General features: G+C 40.0%; 2 protein-coding genes across 2 annotated transcripts; one reads left to right on the top strand and one right to left on the bottom strand.

Moving 5' to 3' along the window:
* The first annotated feature begins 1,057 nt into the window (after positions 1-1,057).
* On the top strand, positions 1,058-3,675 carry LOC137273079 (uncharacterized). Its single transcript, XM_067805530.1, has 3 exons — positions 1,058-1,157; positions 2,875-2,989; positions 3,585-3,675. The coding sequence occupies exons 1-3, from the start codon at positions 1,058-1,060 to the stop codon at positions 3,673-3,675; spliced, it is 306 nt and encodes a 101-aa protein (XP_067661631.1).
* A 723-nt stretch (positions 3,676-4,398) lies between these two features.
* LOC137273244 (target of rapamycin complex 2 subunit MAPKAP1-like) lies at positions 4,399-16,184 on the bottom strand. Its single transcript, XM_067805770.1, has 12 exons — positions 16,107-16,184; positions 14,016-14,176; positions 13,458-13,555; positions 12,344-12,460; positions 10,703-10,848; positions 10,260-10,429; positions 9,209-9,382; positions 8,946-9,055; positions 8,290-8,397; positions 7,806-7,940; positions 7,095-7,226; positions 4,399-6,253 (listed from the first exon to the last, which is right to left on the bottom strand). The coding sequence occupies exons 2-12, from the start codon at positions 14,168-14,170 to the stop codon at positions 6,057-6,059; spliced, it is 1,542 nt and encodes a 513-aa protein (XP_067661871.1). The 5' UTR covers positions 14,171-14,176; positions 16,107-16,184; the 3' UTR covers positions 4,399-6,056.
* Positions 16,185-20,991: the final 4,807 nt, after the last annotated feature.

The raw sequence follows: 20,991 nt of genomic DNA on the forward strand, positions 1-20,991 counted from the left end.
CTGGACATCGCGCCTCACACCATGACACTGGTTACACAGAATCTGTCGATCTGTCGAATTCAGTTCGGGGCGAAACCCCTGTGAGGGTATGTCAGTTCTAAAACATCTGATGTAAATTTAAGTCTACCAGGGTTTTAATTGAAGTATTCTTGTTATCATAATGTTGGCTCCCATTTCTTACAATCGCCAGCAGCTGAAGGGATGGTGTAAATCCAACTAGGGTCCATGCAGGTAGCAAAAGTTATGTAAGTGCCCATGGTTCCTAGTGTGGTGATTTACCTTCAGTCGCTATAGCCCGTTTCTAAAATTTATCGTCCTCTATAGTTTAAGTACTTTAGATTTCATATTACGGGTTTTAAAATTATACATCTGTGATAGACTAGTTAATTTTACAGCCCTTTGTCGACAGATCTTGTAAATTCATTACCTTGTTTTCACCGGTATATGGCTGTAATATTGCCGATGCGATGTAAAATTTTAACTCATCACTCAATCAGTTTGGGGCAAAACGTTAATTTCTCCGACGGCAAACACTTGGCGATCTTGGGCGGAAATGCAGGATGGTCTGCAGGAAACGATCCCAAAAGCGAGATACGGTGCTCTAATGAACATTGAAATATCGGACAACTGCAGACAGTGACTCCCCCAGCTTCAAGGCGGACTAAGGCGATATTGCCATAAGCGGCACTCAGTCGTGACATGATTATTTTCAGAAGAAAAACGATTGAAAAAATCAAACACAGCATTTGTCTTTTAAAGCGATCGATATCAAATGCTTTCCCGCCTAAGTGCATGTGCATATTGCTTTGCGTGTTTTCTTGGTGACGTTTTGGCGAATATTTCTTCAAACGCTTCAAAAACATGGGAATAGTTATGGTTGGCGACGAAACTGTTTACAAGCAGACAAAGATGATGTTTTCGAAAGAAATTGTACATTTGTATTGTTATGGGCGCAGCTACATGAGACCACATATTCGCAAAATTATCTGTGCGTTTCTTTTCATGAAGAGTGTTTCTGATCTGCTTGTATTTTTACTTCAGAGAGTGATCCGTGAAGATGAACATTCTGAGTTGTCTCCTCTTGACGTGTCTATGGTGCGTCGTCACGTCGTTGTCACGACATTGCCTCATATCTGGGATGTCAGTGGAAGTAAACGGTAATGTCTTTGTATATGTGTATCAATATTCAAATTGTCAGCTTTTCCTTCTGGGCACATCTGTATCCTTATGAGGAACCAGGGAGGTCTGGGTAGAATTAGTCTGCAGTAACTCATGCTTGCCGTAAGAGGCCACGCTCGCTCACTTGGCTAATGCATGTTGTATCCATTTGTGTGTCTGTGCTCATAGTGTCATTCTCTGGTTTGCCTGGTCCACACACAACCTTATTTACAGGAGTCATATAATCGAGTACGATGTTAAAGACCCAATCACATATAACTGGAGACAGTACACGTCGACAGATCTGTTTACCACGTTGTGGATGATTGATTCTTCGAGTATAGGAAGACGATAACAAGAATCTTGTCAGGAGATACAGCTTATTGGCGAGTTTCGAGGGTTGATTTGAAGTAGCAGAATATTCTACGTGATATTGCTGGAATATTGCTATAGTGGCGTTAGACCACACTCACTCACTCACTCACTTACTCACTCACTCACTCACTCACCCACTCAACACTGCCAAAGAATGGTGTAAGTCAATTTGATGTTGCGTTGTAAATTGGAAACGCAGTACGAATCTTTAGCAATTAAATTTCTTGAAAGCACCACATGCCTGCTCGTAGGTTCCCTTAAAGTATAAGATCGGCCAACTGCCAGTGATGAGTTTGATTTAGATATACCTTGACCAGCAATGGGCTTCAGATACTGTCCCCACAGGGAGATCGAACCACGGACCATCATGCGTGGCTTGCTAACGCTTTACCCACAATGCTACCCGTCTACCACGGGGACACACTGCACTCATCATCCAATGGATGTTTGAACCACAAAACATTTTTCTACTTTCCAGTACAGTGTCCACAATCAATGTCTATTACTTTATGGAAAAAGAAATCTTTTTAGCACTCTTAACAAAAAGAAACGGAAGAAATCAAACAAACAATACCAGCCTTGATGTACCAGTACAATACCAGTACCTGAAGGAAATTGACCCCTTAGTAGATCAATTGGTTGTAGGTGATGAATTGAATTACTTATTATCTGTCAAGTTTTGGAAAAACAGGAAAAACAGGCGATTCATTATTCTATTTATACTGAAATGAAACAAATTTTATTAGTCGAAAAGTACGAAGTTTACGTAAATTAGCCAGAATGTCTAAAACCAGTCTGCCACCATCTAACACAAACACTGTGTTTCACAAGTGAATATTGATCTCCAAAATATGTTACCGATACTCGGTGATGAAGCTGTTTCATACTGTATACCTGTATAATAAACACCTGTATAATAAACACTCTGTGTTAAGTAAATGTAAATGTACGGCTAAGGTCCGTTTGCGTTCAAACGAGAACGATAAATGATTAAATGACGCGAAATAGGGATGAGTGCACAAAACATAACTGACACATGGTCTTGAACCATCTGTACCAGGATCTGAAATCTCACTATACCGAAGGTGATCCCAACATGGCGACAGGTAAGATCGTGCACCTTCTTCAGCACACAGACATTAATGAGCAAATTCAGTACATTCCGTGTATCTGCGCCATCAAGGTTTAAGGGAATTCTAGGGAAATAATCGCCAGGCGATCTTACCTGCCGCCATGTTGGGATGCTAGTAAGGCACGTTACCAGCATTACAGTGAATATGAAGGCTTATGATCTATCGCGGAAGTATTATTTCCGCTGACACAGAGTATTTTGTGTTCCAGGTACCCAGTGTGACGTAATGAATCGTGGTATCAGACATCAGACGACATACGAGGCTAAGAAATGTGGGGTGTCCCTGACGTGTATCGACGGTGGAATCAACGCGTGTGTTTCAGAGTAAGTTGTCCACGACGCTGTCTGTCCTGCATATCCCAGAGTGAGTGAGTGAGTGAGTTTAGTTTTATGCGGTACTCGGCAATATTCCACATATATGGCGGCGATTTGTAAATAATCGGGACAAGACAATCCTGTGATCAACAACATGAGCATCGATCTGAGTAATTGGGAACCAATGACCATGTGTCAACCAATTCAGCGAGCCTGATCCCCCGATGCAGTTAGTCGCCTCTAAAGAAAAACATGGTCACCTTTTATGGCAAGCATGGGCTGCTGAAGACCTATTCTACCCCGGATTGTCACGGGTCTCCATCACCCAGACGTGACCAATGTATTATGACTATGACTGTCGGCAGGCGACAAATTTGCAGTGAGATCACACTCAGATGGTGCAGTTCATGGCATGCTTGATGCGTAGATCATTGCACAAGCGTATCAGAGTGTCCTGATTTAAGATGGATTACGTACAGACGCACACACGCAAGCAAGCACGCACGAACACACACAAGCACGCAGACACCCCATCCGTCACTGAAATAAAGAATCCATGGTCTCTGCAAACAATAATCTGATGGTATACTTGTCTGTATTCCAGGACACTGTTGTGCACCATCATCACTCTCGACTGCAATATCCTGATGAGAGAGATTACTCCCAGGGTGGACCGACTAATATGCAAGAAATGAGCGGCCACGTGATCAGGCAGACATGATACACCTACTTGGTGGAACCCTGTGGCCATGATGCTGATATTTCAAATAAACTTACGTTCATGGCAGTTGCTCTTGTTTATTTCTTATCTTTTGTTTAACATCATATGTGCAATCAGCTACTCTCAGTCTATTCGATGGGGACCTGTATATGTGTCTGAACCAGACAAACTGGTGATCTGTGTAATGAGCAACACTCTGTTAGTGTCTGCATTATCAACTCCTCAGAGCCCAGCTTGAGTTGGTCAGGTACTGATTCGAACAGTGAATTCACTCACGGATGTTTATGGGTATTTTGAACGGGCTAACGAGATGCGGTTCTTTCATGAAATTGTACTGATCCATGCTGCAGTAGACAGGAATCACCTTACCCTCTTGTAATACAGTATGAAGAAAAATATGAATAATGAGTATTGTTGATTTCTTTTGAAACGACAAGACTGAGCACACGATTCAATAAAATTTAAAAAAAATGTTCAGAATTTCTAACATTCTAGGTCAATTTGTGATGAAGCCAACAGCTTTCCCGTCATATTGCGTGTAATTCGAGTGGCACAGAGAATATTTAATTGCATTCCCGATCAGGAAACTTGAATGGCCTCACCACATCTGGATGAACATTTGGTGACGGGTCAAGGGCATTTATAATAATACCCCCTGGATAACCCAGGATGGTGAATAACAACATTACTGGGGTAATAGTAATCATAGATGTATTTATTAAATTTTCACAGGACACACAAGGACACCTTCAGTTGACAGTTTCAATATATATACATATTCAATACATATTTTGTTATATACCAAAGTCGCATCCATTTAAGTAGCCGTTCATGTTAGCATGAAACATCACAGTCTGAAAATGAAAGGCATTCAGAACTGAAATATCTCAATACATAATATATAGTACTTGAAATGCACCCCTGGTCCATACAGTACAGCATGCGGTCAGACAGCCCATAACTGTTGGGGTGAATACTTCCAGCAACAATCACAGAGTATTCATCCTAAGTATCTCCTGGTCTCATATTACAATGAGATCAAATAAGTGGTTGTACAAACTGAAATTACTGTCCCTTTAAGGACACACTTTATTGATGAACTACTTCCTTACTCAGGTGATATGACGATACAGATTCTTGTAGCATTGTCATGCAAGTATGCAACGTTTTGATACTTATTCCTGCATCACTTGACAACATACAAGAATTTGTGTTGATATTTACGAATGATTCAGCTCATGAAAGATCAGGAATTAGCTCTGAAAAGACAACCATTCACCCGGTGAAGCAGCAAGCTTTAGCTCCTGTGAAACGTATAAAGAGTTATTCACTTAAAAATGAAAGAGTAACAATTAGGTCTGAAACGTTGTATAAACAATAAAAAGAAGTTTTTATCCATAAAACATGCCATGCATTCATGTTCGTCCAACTTCTACTGACCTGTAATCAAAATGTGAGTTAGAACAGAGATCAGTGACATGAATAACATGGCATCTGGTCCAAACGTTTACAACAGAATTTGCTAGAAATTCAATTTGAAAAATTAACTGACATACACAAACGTCTTTATTGTTTCTTCATCTCCAGTAACCTCACAGTGTCCCATTTCTCATATCTTGAAGTCCGACTGGTCAGGAAAATGTTAATTATGATTACTCTGAGACTGTCAATTGTTTACTGCAATGTGATCAGGGTGAACATATCAAGGAACTTAGAGAATGAGTGAGTGAGAATTAGAGTGAGTGAATGAGTATGGTGTTATGCTGTTTGTTGCAATATTCCAGCAACATCATAGGGGGTGACACTGACAGCAGAAATGGGTTTCACATATTGTACCCATGTGGGGAATTGAACCTGGGTCTTTGGCATGAAAGGGAATGCTCTGACCACTAGGCTACCTCACTGCCCTGGGAATTAGAAAATAAACATACTATGTCTTGAGGCAACTGCAGTGTGGATTTCATACCATATATTTTCACACATTTTTTAAAAATTCTGTTTTGACAGTACAGAATCAGCATTTTTCAATACTTTCACAGATTTTTTATAAATTCACATTTACTACATAAAAGTCAAAATGAGAAGTAAATACTTTATGGAATATTATATGTCAAATATATTAGAAGAGAATGTCATCTAGGTTTGTGAGGCTACATGCAAAGTGCTTCCCAAAATATCCCTTTAGCAACAGCACAAACCTGTGGATGTTTCGAACTGTGACCTTGAAATGCCTCTAAAATGACTAGCTGAATGTTAGATATATATCAGAGGTCTAATCATAACATCATGTGTATCCAAGGTTAGTCCTCTATGACATGATGAGTCTGTTGTCTGTCTATTGTCCAACTCCCAGCATCAACTGTATTTCAGCGAGTCTCGCTTCCTCTTCTTGTCTCGGATTGCCACAAAGTCTTTACGTGTTTGACTGAGTCTCAGCTCAAGAATGTTGTTTATTTTCTGAACTATTTCAGTTGCCACCTCCTCTTCCACCTCAAAGTCATGATGCTTGTAGTCATGATTGGTCTGGTACATCATCCGAAACACGCACTTGCCTACAAACAAGGCATCTCATCAATACATCATGTACTTAATACATAATGAGTAAGCTTTGTTTCACACCGCCTTCACCACAATTCCAGTATCACCATGAGGAGAACAGGACAAATAAGTTTCACAGTCTGGTTCTTCTATATGACAAGCAAACTCTTTAACAATCACACTGCCCCACCACCCCCTGTTTAATAAGTGACTGTGCTGTGTATACGTTTTTGTATTTATAACGGTCTAAATGTAAACTCAGATGGGGACAGTTTCTTGTTGAATGCAGTGATTTTGAAATGCAAAAATATACAAAAGCATGTTAAGTCCATTCATACAAATAAAACTGCCAACAATAATAGTTTCATACACCAAACCATCATAACCATTTACATTCAAACTGAACTTGAATGCTTTAATAGGATGGAGAGAAGTTGTTATCAGCATCAAAGAAATCGATGCTTAAAAGTAACATCACTACTTTGGCAAGGACACCATTTTATCATCAAAACCTATGGAACAAATGCCAACAAAACCTAATTTGCTTCCTTATTAAAGTAAATATTTTGTCACCAAAATGATGAAACATAAGTCACTGACAAACTTAATATCTTGACATTAAGCACTCTCTCATTTCATCTACTGTACTCAGTTCTCTTGCCATTAAGCACTCTCTCATTTTATCTGCTGTACTCAGTTCTCTTGTCATTAAGCACTCTCTCATTTCATCTGCTGTACTCAGTATATATCCAGTTGTATGACATATGATCCATAAATTTGAGTTTGGACCAGACAATCCAGTGACTAACTTCATGAGTCTTGATGCACACACATATGACACGCTAATATACTTACCATTAGACCTATTTTCCACAATATCACAGTCGGCAATAGTATCAGCATCATAAGTAACGGCCTTCTGCTTGAATAGCCTCCCTGTACCTTTGTTGGTGACAGGGTCTATTTCTACCTTTTCACCACTGACACCTGGAGGCAACAAAGGGAGACAACTGCAGTAACATACACATTCATTGTGAGCTGATTGAAATGGGTGTGAGGCAATCACATTAAAATCCAATCTGATGAGGACAAGTTTCTTTCACTGAATTTTCTAAATGTAGAGTGAACAAAATCTCATTTGAATGAGACTAGTGTACACAATACCATGTAACTGTGTTCCATTTAGCTATCAAATCATCATGGTTAAGAGAACATTCCTGAGATAACTTAAAAATGTTCACAATTAACACTTACAATCCATGTCAGGAATTTTCTTTAAGGACACTGTAAAAGTTAAACTGGTTCCATTGACTGAAAGTGACTTATTACAGCAAAACATTGTGTTACAAATCTGTACCTTATTCTTGTTAAACTGAATTCTAAATGATATCCCCTAGGCTAAATACTGACACTTTGAAATGATATTTAAGATAACAACTGCTCTAATTCATTCAAAACAACTTGCCGACATTCATGACCATACACATGACCAGTGAATGTCATGCATTGTAACACACTGCAGTCTACTTGAAATAGTGTAACTGTACAGTGTAGGTTGGACGCTACCTAGCTGAACCTCTGTGTTAGTCCTCAGCTTATGCACCATGTTGACGATGTAGGACTTGTACTGGTGGCTGGTCAGAGACTCGGCAACGTCTGAGGAATCCACTGGATATAGTTCTTCTAAGTCCCCTCGCTGGCCTACAGCACAGGATCAGTCAGTCAACTCAGGGTCAACCACAGTCAGTGCAGGATCAGTCATTCAACACAGGGTCAATCACAGACACCACAGAATCAACACTGTCAACACAGGGTCAACCACAGACACCACAGGATCAACCACAGTCAGCGCAGGATCAGTCATTCAACACAGGGTCAATCACAGACACCACAGGATCAACACTTTCAACACAGGATCAACCACAATCACTACAGGACCAATCACAGTCAGCACAGGACTAACCACAGTCAGCACAGAATCAACCACAGTCAGCTCAGAATCAACATAGGATCAACAGCACTGGATGTATTACAAAAGTGTTATACTCACTGTTTTCCCTGACGAGGCAAAACTCCATAGTATCTGTGGCAGCCAGAGTGGACTCGAGATCAATCACAGACCCGGGCTCGCTCTGTTTCTCCAGATAGTAATTCAAACCTGAAACAGAGAGCTACATGGTGGAGTCAATCCATATGTGAGTTGAGATTCACGAAGATATTCTCAAATTCAACAGGACAGAACAGGACATCTCCAATTTCACATTTCGGTATCTCCAGTAACTTTACTTCACATTTGGTATCTTCAATACCTGCCTTCAACTTTTGTTGCCACCCCTGCCTGCCTTCACATTTTGGTGCCTACCCTACCTCCCAACATGCCTTCACATTTTGGAGTCACTCCTACCTGTCTTCACATTTGTCTGCATCCCATACCAGACTTCACATTTTGGTACCTCTCCTACCTGACTTCACAGTTTGGTGCCTCATTTGCCTGCTGTCACATTTTGGTGCCTACCCTACCTACATTCAGATTTTTAAGACTTTATAGTCTGCCTTCGTGTTTTGGTGCCTGATTTACCTGCCTTCACATTTTAGAATCTTCCTTTTGACATCTTTACTACCTCATTTCACACTTTGACGTCTTCACTACCTGACTTCACAGTTCGGTATCTTCCCTACAGATTCACACTTTAGTACCTCCCCTACCTGGCTTTACTTTAATTTTGCGTCGTTTGAGAACTTTGTTGAGGATGTCTTTCATAGGAACATTCATGCTGTCGACTTGAAACTTGTTGAATCCTCGGCTTGGAACATTTCTACAAACATAAGAAATATACATGAGGATTTCAACATAGTTACCAATGATCTTTGGTTTTTGTGCCAACAATTTAAATGTGAATTCTAATCAGCATTCTGTACTTGTACCTAAATTTCTTTACTCTGTGACCACTTATGACTTTCTTACTCACATTGTCACTACAAGTGACTTCTTTGGTGTTGGGTGCGCAGGTGCCCTCTCCACTAATGCCAGTTTTGAGAAGCCAAACTTCGAAACAGGTTCCCTTTTGTCGAGGCTGGGGAAATCCATGTCAACCTCACCATCATCCTCAGCGATGTGCAGCCAGTAGACACCAGTGTCCTCTCTGTAACCAGCAGCATGCTAACAATACAAGGATCGGAGGTAACTAAGTGCTTGGAGTATTAACAACAAAAGTTTTTCTTCAAAATAGTGAGTGAGTCAGTTTTAATTTTACACCACTTTCAGTAATATTCCAGCAACATGAATGCAGGAGAACCAAAAAAGGGCTTCACACTTTCAATACTTCAGTACTTTCTGTCCAATTTCTCTAATGTGAGGGGCAGTGGGGTAGCCTTGTGGCTAAAGTGTTTGTTTGTCATGCTGAAGACTCGGGTTTGATTCCTTATATGGGTACAATGTGTGAAGCCAATTTCTCATTTTCTTGCTACAAGCTGCATAAAACCCAACTCATTTCACTCACTCTCAAATTTCAAAAAGGATGTTATCAAGGGATCTGAATATTTCATTTGTATCCTTGTTTTTTTTTTTACCTTTTTGCTTAATGCCACACATAGCAATATTCCAGCCATATTGCAGCAGTCTGTAAATATTCATGTCTAAGACTGGACAATCCATGATCAACAGCATGAGCATCGATCTATGTAACTGAGATACAATGACCTGTGTCAATCAAGTCAGCGATCATCATCACATAATCCCATTAGTTGCCTCTTAGCATGTGTTGTTAGAGACCAATTCTAAGACGGATCTTCACATGACACTGTGTATTTTATAGCAGTATTACTTTGATGGTGAATCTATATAAGCAAACTAATGTCCTTGATAGAGAAAATAATACATTTATATTTGAAAAGATGCTAAGGAAAAACCTCAGTATCATCTGACAAGAGGATCCAAATCACCTGTAGCACAAAGGGAGGTCAGTAGTAAAAACATTTTCAGAATATTTTAACATCAAAGAAATCCAAGGAAGTTCTCACATCATCCTGGGTTCGCGTGCTTCGTGTGTATACTGCCAGCAAATCAGACCAATTAGTTCCTCAACTTTAGCTGTTGCCACGACAACCACTGGCATTGGATAGGCTCTACTGTCTGCTGGTGCCATCGTAAGGAAAATGTCAATTTTCTTTGTTGCAATTCCTGCACTGGCCTGAAATTGTCAAAAATCAAAGTTCAGCAAGATTGTGTTCTTACTGTTCTTTTTTGTTAATCATTTACAACATTAAGCACTATTCAGCTGTATCATACTGAGAAAATAATCGGTTTCAAGCTGCAAACAAAAAAAATTTATCCACTTGAAATTTCTCATAAATCAATCAACATATGCTAAATATCTATGAATCGGTATTAATTTCTCCATAAAGTCCAAAATTCAGTCTTTAAAAAGGTTTTCCTTTTCCAATATATCAAATAAAACACCTACCCTTCCATCAAACTTCGCATATTCTGTGAATGGGTTATCTCCCTTTGTTCCATGTGTGTCTAGCTGTTGAGAGAGGAAGCTGCCCTTCCGACTGGACTCTTGTGGGGGTACCTCCTTCTTCTCGAACAGATGCCCCTTGTCATCAGCTGATACAGGGATGGACACGGCGAACATTAAGATGGACACTATACTGAATGTTACATTTGTCCATGTGTGGTCACAGATTAAGTAGGCTTTTCAAACTGTTCTGGTTTATTTGACAAGCTACAACCATATGCAGCTAAGAGACACTATTATTGTGAAATTGCACTTATCTGGGCCAAAGTGAGTGAGTGAGTGAGTGAGTGAGTGAGTGAGTGAGTGAGTGAGTGAGTGAGTGAGTGAGTGAGTGAGTGAGTGAGTGAGGTTTTACTCCACTTTTACTACAGTGTTAGCAATATTCCAGCAGTATCATGGCAGGTGACACCCAAAATGGGTTCACACATAGTACTCATGTGGAGTATTGAACCCGGGTCTTCAGTGTAGGCTACCCTACTGACCCAAATCTGGACCAAAACCAGACCTAATTGTTGGTTACACATGAATCCTATCTAGACAGTTCCTCTGTATAACAGTGTATTGCAAGAGTACAACAAAACTGTTTAAACTTTCAGTCTGTTTTCAAAAGTCTATTGCAAAAGTGAGAATCTCCTTAAAAGCTACAACTAATGGTGATCAATTATCTTCATCACAACAGGCCCTAAGCTATAAATAGCCACATATATATTCAATTCAGTCACAAAAGTATGGATGCAAAACCCTGCATCAAGAAAAAGTAATGCAAGTCATAAACAAGCAATAGAGTAATCAGGGTGTGATGTTGCTATTTACCTTGTTTACAACCTGAACTGGTGAGAGTTAACAATGTCTGGGACAGGTTACTTTCAGTAACAGGTTAGACGTAGTGCAGGTAACAATAAACCCTCCAACATCTTTTGGCTGTCATTGTGTGTTTTAATTGGGAAATAAATGACTGGAAGTTACACGTTCCTCTCCTCATGGCTGGTTACAGCATGAACATTTGTGTTCTCATAAATTAGTAACATAGCAGTATACACATAACTGAGATTTATAAAGAAAGGTAACACAAAACTGAAACAGACTCGTTCATCATTAGCATCAAGGGAGTTGGTTCTGTTGAATGTATCAAACTGAGTCCATGTGATGAAAATTTCAAAACAAGTACTTTAGTTTTAGGAGAACCAGCGACATTATTTTACAGTGCAACCAAAAGTTTGACAGTGTAGAAAACCTATAAAGCAGGTTGCACTCAGTACAGGAATTGAATAAAATGAGTTACATTGAAAATAACTGAAGAGCACTCAGCCAATCACAAAACGGCATTTAGATGAAATTAAGGTATGATAATAGTGGGTTTACGTTGCTTTTAGCATTATTCCATCAATATCACTGTCGAGGACACCAGAAATGGGCCAAGCCTTCACATACTGTACAAATGTGGGAAACGCAACCAGATCTTCGGCATGGCTAGTGAACAGTGTAACCCTAGGCTATCTTATGTAAACCTAGGCATCAAGAAAGGGTTCTGCAAAAACAGGATTGTGGCTTGTACTGTTGTAACTTACAATGTAAGGTGCTCACCTGAGTAGTTGGTCTGGGAATCTTTCCATGATATAGTTTTCACCTTACACTGGTTCCGCTTCTCCTTCTTCAAGCGCTCAAGGCGTTGAGCCGTGTTGGAGCGACGCCGATGGGCACCTGTAACCACAGAACCTAGAATAATGTCTGTGGTTGGGAGAAACTGACTTCAACTCTCAGTACAAACAGTCTTAAAACTGGTCCACGTGAGAGGCCCAAATGTTGAAATATTGAATAATTCATTAATGCATCAAACTTGCTATCGCTGATTGTGTTTCAACATAAACATCAGAGTTGAGTTGGACAAGTGGAATCAATGGCTGTACATTGGTTAACCTGAAATGTGCAAAGGGCTTGCTTGAGTGACGAAACAGACTTTTTTGCCCATCAACAATGCTTTAGAAACTTGACACAACAGAGAATGTTTGTTGTAACACTATACCCAGCAATATTCTAGCTATAATTTAGCAGTCTGTGAATAAACAGTCAGAACCAGATGATCTAGTGATCAACATCATAAGCATCGATTTATGCAAATGAGATACAAATTACAATAACATGTGTCAACAAAGTCAGTGAGTCTGACCACCTGATTCCTTAAGTTGCCTCTTATGACAAGCACAAGCAGAGAATCTATATTGTGCTCTGTGTTAACCACCTTGTCAGTAGAGTAATGCGAATTACCTGCTGACACATCAGTCTTGCAAATTAGCAATAAATGTGACCCGTGAAGGTCCAGGGGTAGAATAGGCCTTCAGCAACCCATGCTTGCCATAAAAGGTGACTATGCTTGTCGTAAGAGGCGACTAATGGGATTGGGTGTTAGGCCCACTGACTTGGTTGACTCATGTCATCAGTTCCCAATTGCGCAGATCATTGCTCCTGCTGTTGATGACGAGATTGTCTGGTCCAGACTCGATTATTTATTGACCACCGCCATATAGCTGGAATATTGCTGATTGCGGCATAAAACTAAACTCACTCACTCACTAGTAATAAATGCACAATCACACTTTCGCATTTCAGTGAATAAAACCATTGTGTAGTTCAGATATTTTTTTATTAATTGATTTATTGTTTTTTAAAGCCTATGAATCAACTAGTCATGATTACTTACCATAGTCCATGTCTGGCAGAATATCATAGGAATGACTGAGCTCATCGGAGGTATCCAAGCCACTATCCACTGGGCTCGGAGGGGAGTCACACTTGTTCCTGTACGACACAACAGTGTTAGACCATTACAGACATTAACACATATTAAATTCAACCTGAACTAGACTGACCAAGGTTCGAAAGTAACAGTAGTGAATGTGTTGGGTTTTAAGCTGCTTTCAGCAATATTCCATCAATATTACAGCAGAGGACATCAGAAAATGGCTTAACACAATGAATCCAAGTGGGGAATCAAACCTGGGCCTTAGGCATGATGGGTGAACGCTATAACCACTGGGCTACCATACCACGTCTTATAGTAATGTTAATATGCTCGAAACATTCATATAAAGATATGCCACATCATTTACCCACCACTTTCATCACTGTAGATAACAGTGCTGCAGGTGATGATGAATTTTATGCCCTGAGTCAATATTTGAGATAATTCTACTGATGTGACATTCAATTTGTCCCTTCTAATGTCACACAGATCTGGTGGATTTCTAACACGGCTTACCAGTTAGCATATGTGCTGAATGATTGGGCCCGCGCATTGGTCCGCTCTGCCTCGTCCGTCTCTATAATCAGCTCACACATACCGGTGTCATCACTTGTAATAAAGGAGTTCCGAATGTGTGAGATGAGGAAATCTACATCATCCATCATCGCCATGGTGATCTGTCAAATGAGACATAATCACTGTAGTTTATGAAAGATGATATCTTAATCGATTAACATAATGACACTATTATTCTATGATTTGTTGCAGTGTCAACACACCTGTTATTTTAGTGTGTATGGTGCTTTCACTTTCAAAAAGATACAGTGTTTAAAATATGTGTATATATTAGTCGAATGTTATGCGACATTCATGTCATTTGGAAGAGAGAGGACCAATTTGATCAAAATCTCCCTATCACTAGTATCAGAATAATTCCTCCAACCTACACGGGAGGCTGATTCAGATGAGCATCCAGACTAAATTACGGAATATGTGCATAGTTGAATCAGTAAGAATCAGGTTTCTAACACAATTTATGAAAAAAGGAAAACCAATGTAGGACACAGATGGTACTCAGTTTGTTGTTCATCTGTATGCCTTGATGTTCATCTGATGTTCATCATCATGCCTTGAAGCTGAGAGCTGACCGGGTGCAAACAAATATACACAGCAATGTAATGTACCCCTGGGAAAGATTTTTCAAGCTTGTTACAAAGAAATCACATATGCCTATCTGAGTGCTTCAATTATTAATACAGAGAATATAGAAGCCTGTGGACTCATATGTCACATGAAGATGCAGTTACGTATTGCACTGGAGTAAAGGATCTCAACATGCTGAATGCTCTCTGCGATAAACAAAAGGACCTTGAGGCACAATCTCTGTAAATTTTGTAATCAATATACAAGTTGGTTTGTCACTTATTGTTAATGTCATACTCAGCAATATTCAAGTTATATGGTGGCGGTTGGTAAATAATCACATCTGGTCTAGACAATCCAGTGATGAACATCATGAGCATCGATCAACACAATTGTATTAACAATAATGTGTCAACCAAGTCAGTGATTCTGTCCACCTGATCCCGTTACTATCCTCTCATGACAAGCACAGTTGCCTTTTATGGCAAGTATGGGTTGCTGAAGGCCAGTTCTACCCTGGACCTTCACAGGTTATTACACTTACAGTGAGTGAACGAGTTTACTTTTACGACGCACTCAGTAAATTGAGTAATATTCCAGGTGGATGGCAGTGTTCTTTAAATAATCAGGTCTGGACCAGACAATCCCGTGATCAACGACATGACCATAGATCTGCACAGCTGGGTACCCATGACATGTTCAACCAAGTCAGCCAGCCTGACCACCCAATCCAACTCATAAGAGGCACTAATTTATAGGGGAGTCAGGCTCGCCGACTTGGTAGACATGCCATCGGTTCCCAATTGCATAGATCAATGCTCATGCTATTGATCACTGTATTGTCGGGTCCAGACCCTATATTTTACAGACCGACGCCATATTAGCTGGAATATTGCTGAGCTCACTCACATTTCGCACTGATATTTATAACCGGTATACATAAAATAGTTAAAGATTAAGCAATTGATAGCAGTCGGGTTTAGAATCTCAATGAGTAGGAGCTATGCACTATGGACCAGTGACCATTACATGTTAAAGGTTGCCATCAGATCATGGGAGACTGTTACAACAAGTTGAATAACAGTGGATGAACACGTTTACCAGTACCACATGATTCCCGTTTTACTGTGTGATATTGAGTTATTAGAATGAACTGCAAAGGTCATTCAAGAGAAATAAGGAGGCATGCAGTCAAGTGAGTGATAGCACTGCTCTTTCACAACAGTTACCTTCAACCAGACCATGCATTTGACAGAAAGATAGAGAACTCCCGTGACAGTGAATGTTCGATCTGTCCGGCGAACACTCCGAACGTGATAAACAGCTGATGTGAAAGACACACCGTATTTATAACTAACGGTACAACAGCTTTGAAAACATTTCAGCTCCAGCTGTTGGGCTGATTAAAAATTATAGTTTTAAAAATGGCTAACTTGAATGTTCTAAAACGGAGCTTCAGCAAACCTGTATTTGATTAATCAGGAAAACTTATTCTCATTCCCTTCCAATCATCCCCTCGACGCCATCTTGAAATAATTTACTTCCGGGTCAGAGATCTATAAATAGCACTGCACGTGGGGATCTGTTTACATTCGAGTTTGACAGTAGCCATGATATCTCTACGAAAAGGGATAAGACAATTCCATCGCAAGTGAACTTCAGAATCTGGGAAGCGAGGAATCTAGCGGTGGGGGAGATTCCTACATGATTCTAACATGACCAAGCCATCGACCCAAGGTGATTTTCTTAGGGGAAACGTAGAAATAACAACAAACGCATATGATGAAAGTTGAGATATGTCTATAAAAAATGATGACGCTATCTTTTCCCTTATATACGATAGTTTTGGTTCGACCTGTCCATGGCAATCAGTCAATAATTTATTTAGATGAATCCAGTGGAATACCAAGTAAATAGTGAGCGTTCAGAATAGTTGCGTGAACATCACATGACAAGGAGGGATGGGATCGAGCTAGGTGACAGTATAGAAATATAAGAATAATAACTGTAATCTCATAATGCATTTACTGAAAAGCATTCACAAAATTTCTGAATATTGAAGCGTATGCAGTGTCCCGAAAATGATGTTTGAAATTGGGAAGAGGGGGCTTCATTTCCATCCGAGTTTCAGGTGTTCCCATAGACGACGAGTAACATACGGGGGCTTATGCAGGTTTCCAATGTCTCTGAAGCTAACTCCATCTTGACGCCACCAAATATCTATTAGAGTTTATAAAACTGTATATGCTGATATACAGTGTGAGCATAGTATATATACATGTAGCTGTGAGAACAGAAAATGGTATGAATTAAAGCTGTTACGACTCACCATATCCGCATATTCGGGGAATCGGACCGTAGCCATTCATGAATTCAGTTCGTTATTTTCGTGGTCACCAGAACAGAATATGAATGAATACTTATAATTTCCTTCCTAAGCATGTTTCACTTGAGCCCTTATTAAAGTGAGATATGCAAGAGTTGCTCAATGACACAAACCCAGAACTTATAAAATGTTCAAGCACAACTACGCAACGGAACCTTATGTCAGATTCTCATAGAAGCACGCTGCCTAAGTTTAGATGTGGGGTAGAGCCATTGAGGGTGGAAAAGGGACGTTATGAAAATATTCCCCCGAGGAGAGGCTGTTTCTACTGTAAAAAACGGTAAAGAGGACGACATACATGTGTTTTTAACCTACCCGCTTTACAGCGAAGAACGGAAGGATCCCGTCAATGCCTGCAGGGAAATATGGCCAGACTTACATTACCTGTCAACCAGTCAGTCTTTTAGTAATATTTCAGGACACCCGGTAATAGTCTTTCACACCCCTAGAACCTGCCATAATGTACCGGGGAGTGTTTTATTTGCCTAAATCGTAATTCTTACTGATACCCGTTTTATCAAATGTATATTTAATGTTTTATCTCTTCAGTTTATCGTTTTATATACGTTTATATTTTTCTTATACTTATAATTAGTATTTTAAGATTCGCTTTCTCGTAAACCGCTGGGCGATTGGTTGTGTATTTTATAACTTTGTGCATACTTTAAGAACTGTAACAAGTACGCAAGTGAGACAATATTAAAACACTGTTTGTTGTTGGCCCCTTACAGTTTTCTTATCTTGTAGTCAGACCGGTTAGATTTATGGATGTTGATCCAAAATGGTGCTTTAATTCGAGTGGGCTTGGGATCAGGCAATCAGATCATGCCTACCGCCACATGTGCTTGCAATAGATAAACACAAATCTCGAAGGAAGTAGCTGCATACTGGGAAGGAAACAAACACAACGAGGAAGCTTCAAAAGTCCCACTGAAGGTATGCATTATCACGATATCAGTACTGTTCAAAGCGAGTTTAAACTCGGCACGGTTGTACAAGGTCTGCTGGCATCTTTCGTCAGTATATTCTAGAAGCTAAGCGTGAAAAAGGTGAGGTTTTGTTCTAAGGGCTTGAATGATCTGTTTGTTTTTGCTGTTAATTTGGATTCTGCAGAAAAGGAGCTATATACCTGTAAGTAGATTCAGTTTGGACCAGACGACTCATTATTATGATTTACTATAAAGAGAAGCGATTCTGCTGTTTTGGAAACGGTGATACATATGAAATGTCGCACAGATGTGAAATAGCTTTTACGTATGTATACTTGATTATTTAGATTGATGGAAGCCAAAATGGCCAATGTAACCTTGCATGGTGACGAATTCAAATTTCTATCAAATCGTTTCTTTAACGTCGAGCATTCAATAGCTATTGGCAGAAGATTTAGTGAAAGGCCTTACAATGATATCTACCTCAAAATATATGTTTTGGAGGTCGTACCCCGTCTTGCCTGCCAGCTGATGTGACGATAAAGGACTCAGTGTAACGGTCCGCTGGCTTGCTAGCTATAGTATCTTTTCAGGGAGTATTTGTCATAGTCTCAATGTGGGGACATGACAGACTTCGGCAGACAAAATTAATTACACGGCACCAATTTGGTTTGAGGGAATTCGATTTCTAGTATCTAGTTTGAGTGAACACCATTTATATTTGTTAAATTGAGTGAACCTTGTTCAAATGATTATTTATTTATTACATAAATGTCGACATGGTTCCGTCAGTGCAAAATGGCAAACACAAAGGTTAACATCAAGTTAATTCCAAATTCAAGGGGAGGTAATTAATTTATGTGGGTCACAAGTTTAGGGTTAAGGGCACAAGAAGGGACCAAGAGTTTTGGAAACGTACGAAATGTGTTTTAAGAATTTTACCATGAAGAAAAATATACCTAAATTGTTCAATTGCTGAAGTGGAAAAATCAAGATGAAGTTATAGTGTGTACTTTGCTTGGCTGAAAATACTTAAGAAGTGCGGTCATTTCCAAGATTTTAGTATATAATCCTCAAGAAATGACACAAATATCAACAACCAAACACACAGTCAATATCTCGTGTAATTTCCGCCAACTGCAGTAACACCCCGGCCCTGACTCTCCTCGCTCACTCTAATGGACGTTGAAACTGACGTTGAGATATTACGTTAAATGCTTGAGAGCTTGACAAAACATCAAGATTTTTCACTGGATGATATCTTTGGCGGACACCGCCTCCCATAATGTCCCAAGCATGTTCTATGAAGCTGAGATCTGCGTTTTTGTCGGGCCGAAGTAGATTGCCCCTTGACGTAAGGAACCGAAGTAGATTGTCTCTTGACGTATGGAACCGAAGTAGATTGCCTTTTGACGTACGGAATCACCAACGACGTATGCTTGATGCGGCCTAGCGGCGTCTTCCATGACTGAGAGGATGGAAATCTAAATGTGGTACAACGACCGTGTTCTGGATGTCGGCGATGTGCCGTTGTGCTTTTAGATTTTGTCTGATCGTCACAAGGTCAAGTTTACAGACACTTCATAAGCACTCCCACACCACCAGTAAACCCCAACCAAACGGTATTTAGTCCAAATGTGAGTGAATTAATATTTAACGTCACACTGGCAATATTTCAGTCATATCGTAAACTCCATGATATGGCATGAAACACAATTATTAACACTAGTATGCGTTTACCAAATGTCAATGCAATGTATGATTTGTTAGATGTGAAAACGTCGCAACTAGTAACATTCGACCTATATGTCGTCTGCCTGCATATAATTCAGTCTACCAAATTATCCAGTGGTTGATATCATGAGTATATCAAGACGACAGGGATTCTATAAGTTTCAAGTCTGAGCAACTTGTTATGACAGGCATGGAATGCCGTAGGTCAAATATAACCCGGACCTTCACGGGTTTAGCAAGAACAAGAATTCCGAATACGGACCAATTCCTTTGCCGTGACAGAGTATATAGTGAATACAATGTCGAATGCGATGTGAAGATCCTGGTAGCGGACACTTGGCAAACGTTGTCACTGAACAACGTCAGTCAAAGAACAAATAGTTGTATTCCGTGTTTTATGGGGCGGTGGGGGTAGCTTAGTGGCTAAAGCGTTCGTTCGTTACGCTGAAGATCTGAGTTCGACTTTCCACATGGTTACAATGCGTGAGACCTATTTCTGGTGTCCCCAGTCGTGTTATTGCTGGAATATTGTAAAGAAGCGGCGTAAAAATAAACTCATTCACTGAGAATAGTGGTGTGTGTCCTTAAGTTTCAGACTGACTCACTACACGAGTACAGAGAGATCAGGCCAGTGAGGAAACCGACATAGGCAACGTGAAATAAATTAGTTACCCATGTATCAAGCTATATATCACAATCCGGATGGTTTTATTAGGAAGGAAACTGCGAACCAGAGCATGCCATAAATCAGATTTGTACCTCAGTCCACTTGTGTGTCACAGTCAGGATGTTAAACTTTGAGTTTTGTATTCTTTTTAGAGTTCAGCCGAAGCCGTCAATTACCTTTAATCAGTGAACACTGAAATTGATAATTTCCTGAAAATACGAACTATATAATTCTGAAAAATGTTATATGTAATTTACGTCAACATATAAGGGAACCATGGAGATCCGTGTAAGAATTGGTCTTCAGCAATATGTGCTTGTCCTAACTGGCGACTAAAGGAACGTCTGGTCAGAGAGTGAGTGCGTTTAGTTTTACGCCGTACTCGGCCATATTACAGGTATATGACAGCGGTCTGTAACTATTCGAGCCTAGACCAGATAATCCAATGATGAACAACATGACCATCTATCTACGCAATCGATGACACGTGTCAATCAAGTCAACGTCCCTGACATGTCATCGTGTCCCACTTACCGGGGCCAGTAACGCAAAGCAGCTAGTACCAATGTGCATCTTGTCACTTGCTGGGGTCCTGGATACACAGTTAGGGGTCGGGGTATGGGGGCTACGGTG

The sequence above is a fragment of the Haliotis asinina genome, chromosome 2, assembly GCF_037392515.1.
Source record: "Haliotis asinina isolate JCU_RB_2024 chromosome 2, JCU_Hal_asi_v2, whole genome shotgun sequence".
Classification (NCBI taxonomy): domain Eukaryota; kingdom Metazoa; phylum Mollusca; class Gastropoda; order Lepetellida; family Haliotidae; genus Haliotis; species Haliotis asinina.

Bases quoted from the DNA above. Each gene is read 5' to 3' on its own strand.
- LOC137273244 (XM_067805770.1), bottom strand. From the start codon at position 14,170: ATGGCGATGATGGATGATGTAGATTTCCTCATCTCACACATTCGGAAC. The intron at 10,849-12,343 runs GTGAGCACCTTA...TCCCTGTATCAG, and splicing joins TTCCCAGACCAACTACTCAG to CTGATGACAAGGGGCATCTG. The intron at 7,227-7,805 runs GTAGCGTCCAAC...TGTTGCCTCCAG, and splicing joins TAACACAGAGGTTCAGCTAG to GTGTCAGTGGTGAAAAGGTA.
- LOC137273079 (XM_067805530.1), top strand. From the start codon at position 1,058: ATGAACATTCTGAGTTGTCTCCTCTTGACGTGTCTATGGTGCGTCGTC. The intron at 1,158-2,874 runs GTAATGTCTTTG...TTTGTGTTCCAG, and splicing joins GATGTCAGTGGAAGTAAACG to GTACCCAGTGTGACGTAATG. The intron at 2,990-3,584 runs GTAAGTTGTCCA...TCTGTATTCCAG, and splicing joins ATCAACGCGTGTGTTTCAGA to GACACTGTTGTGCACCATCA.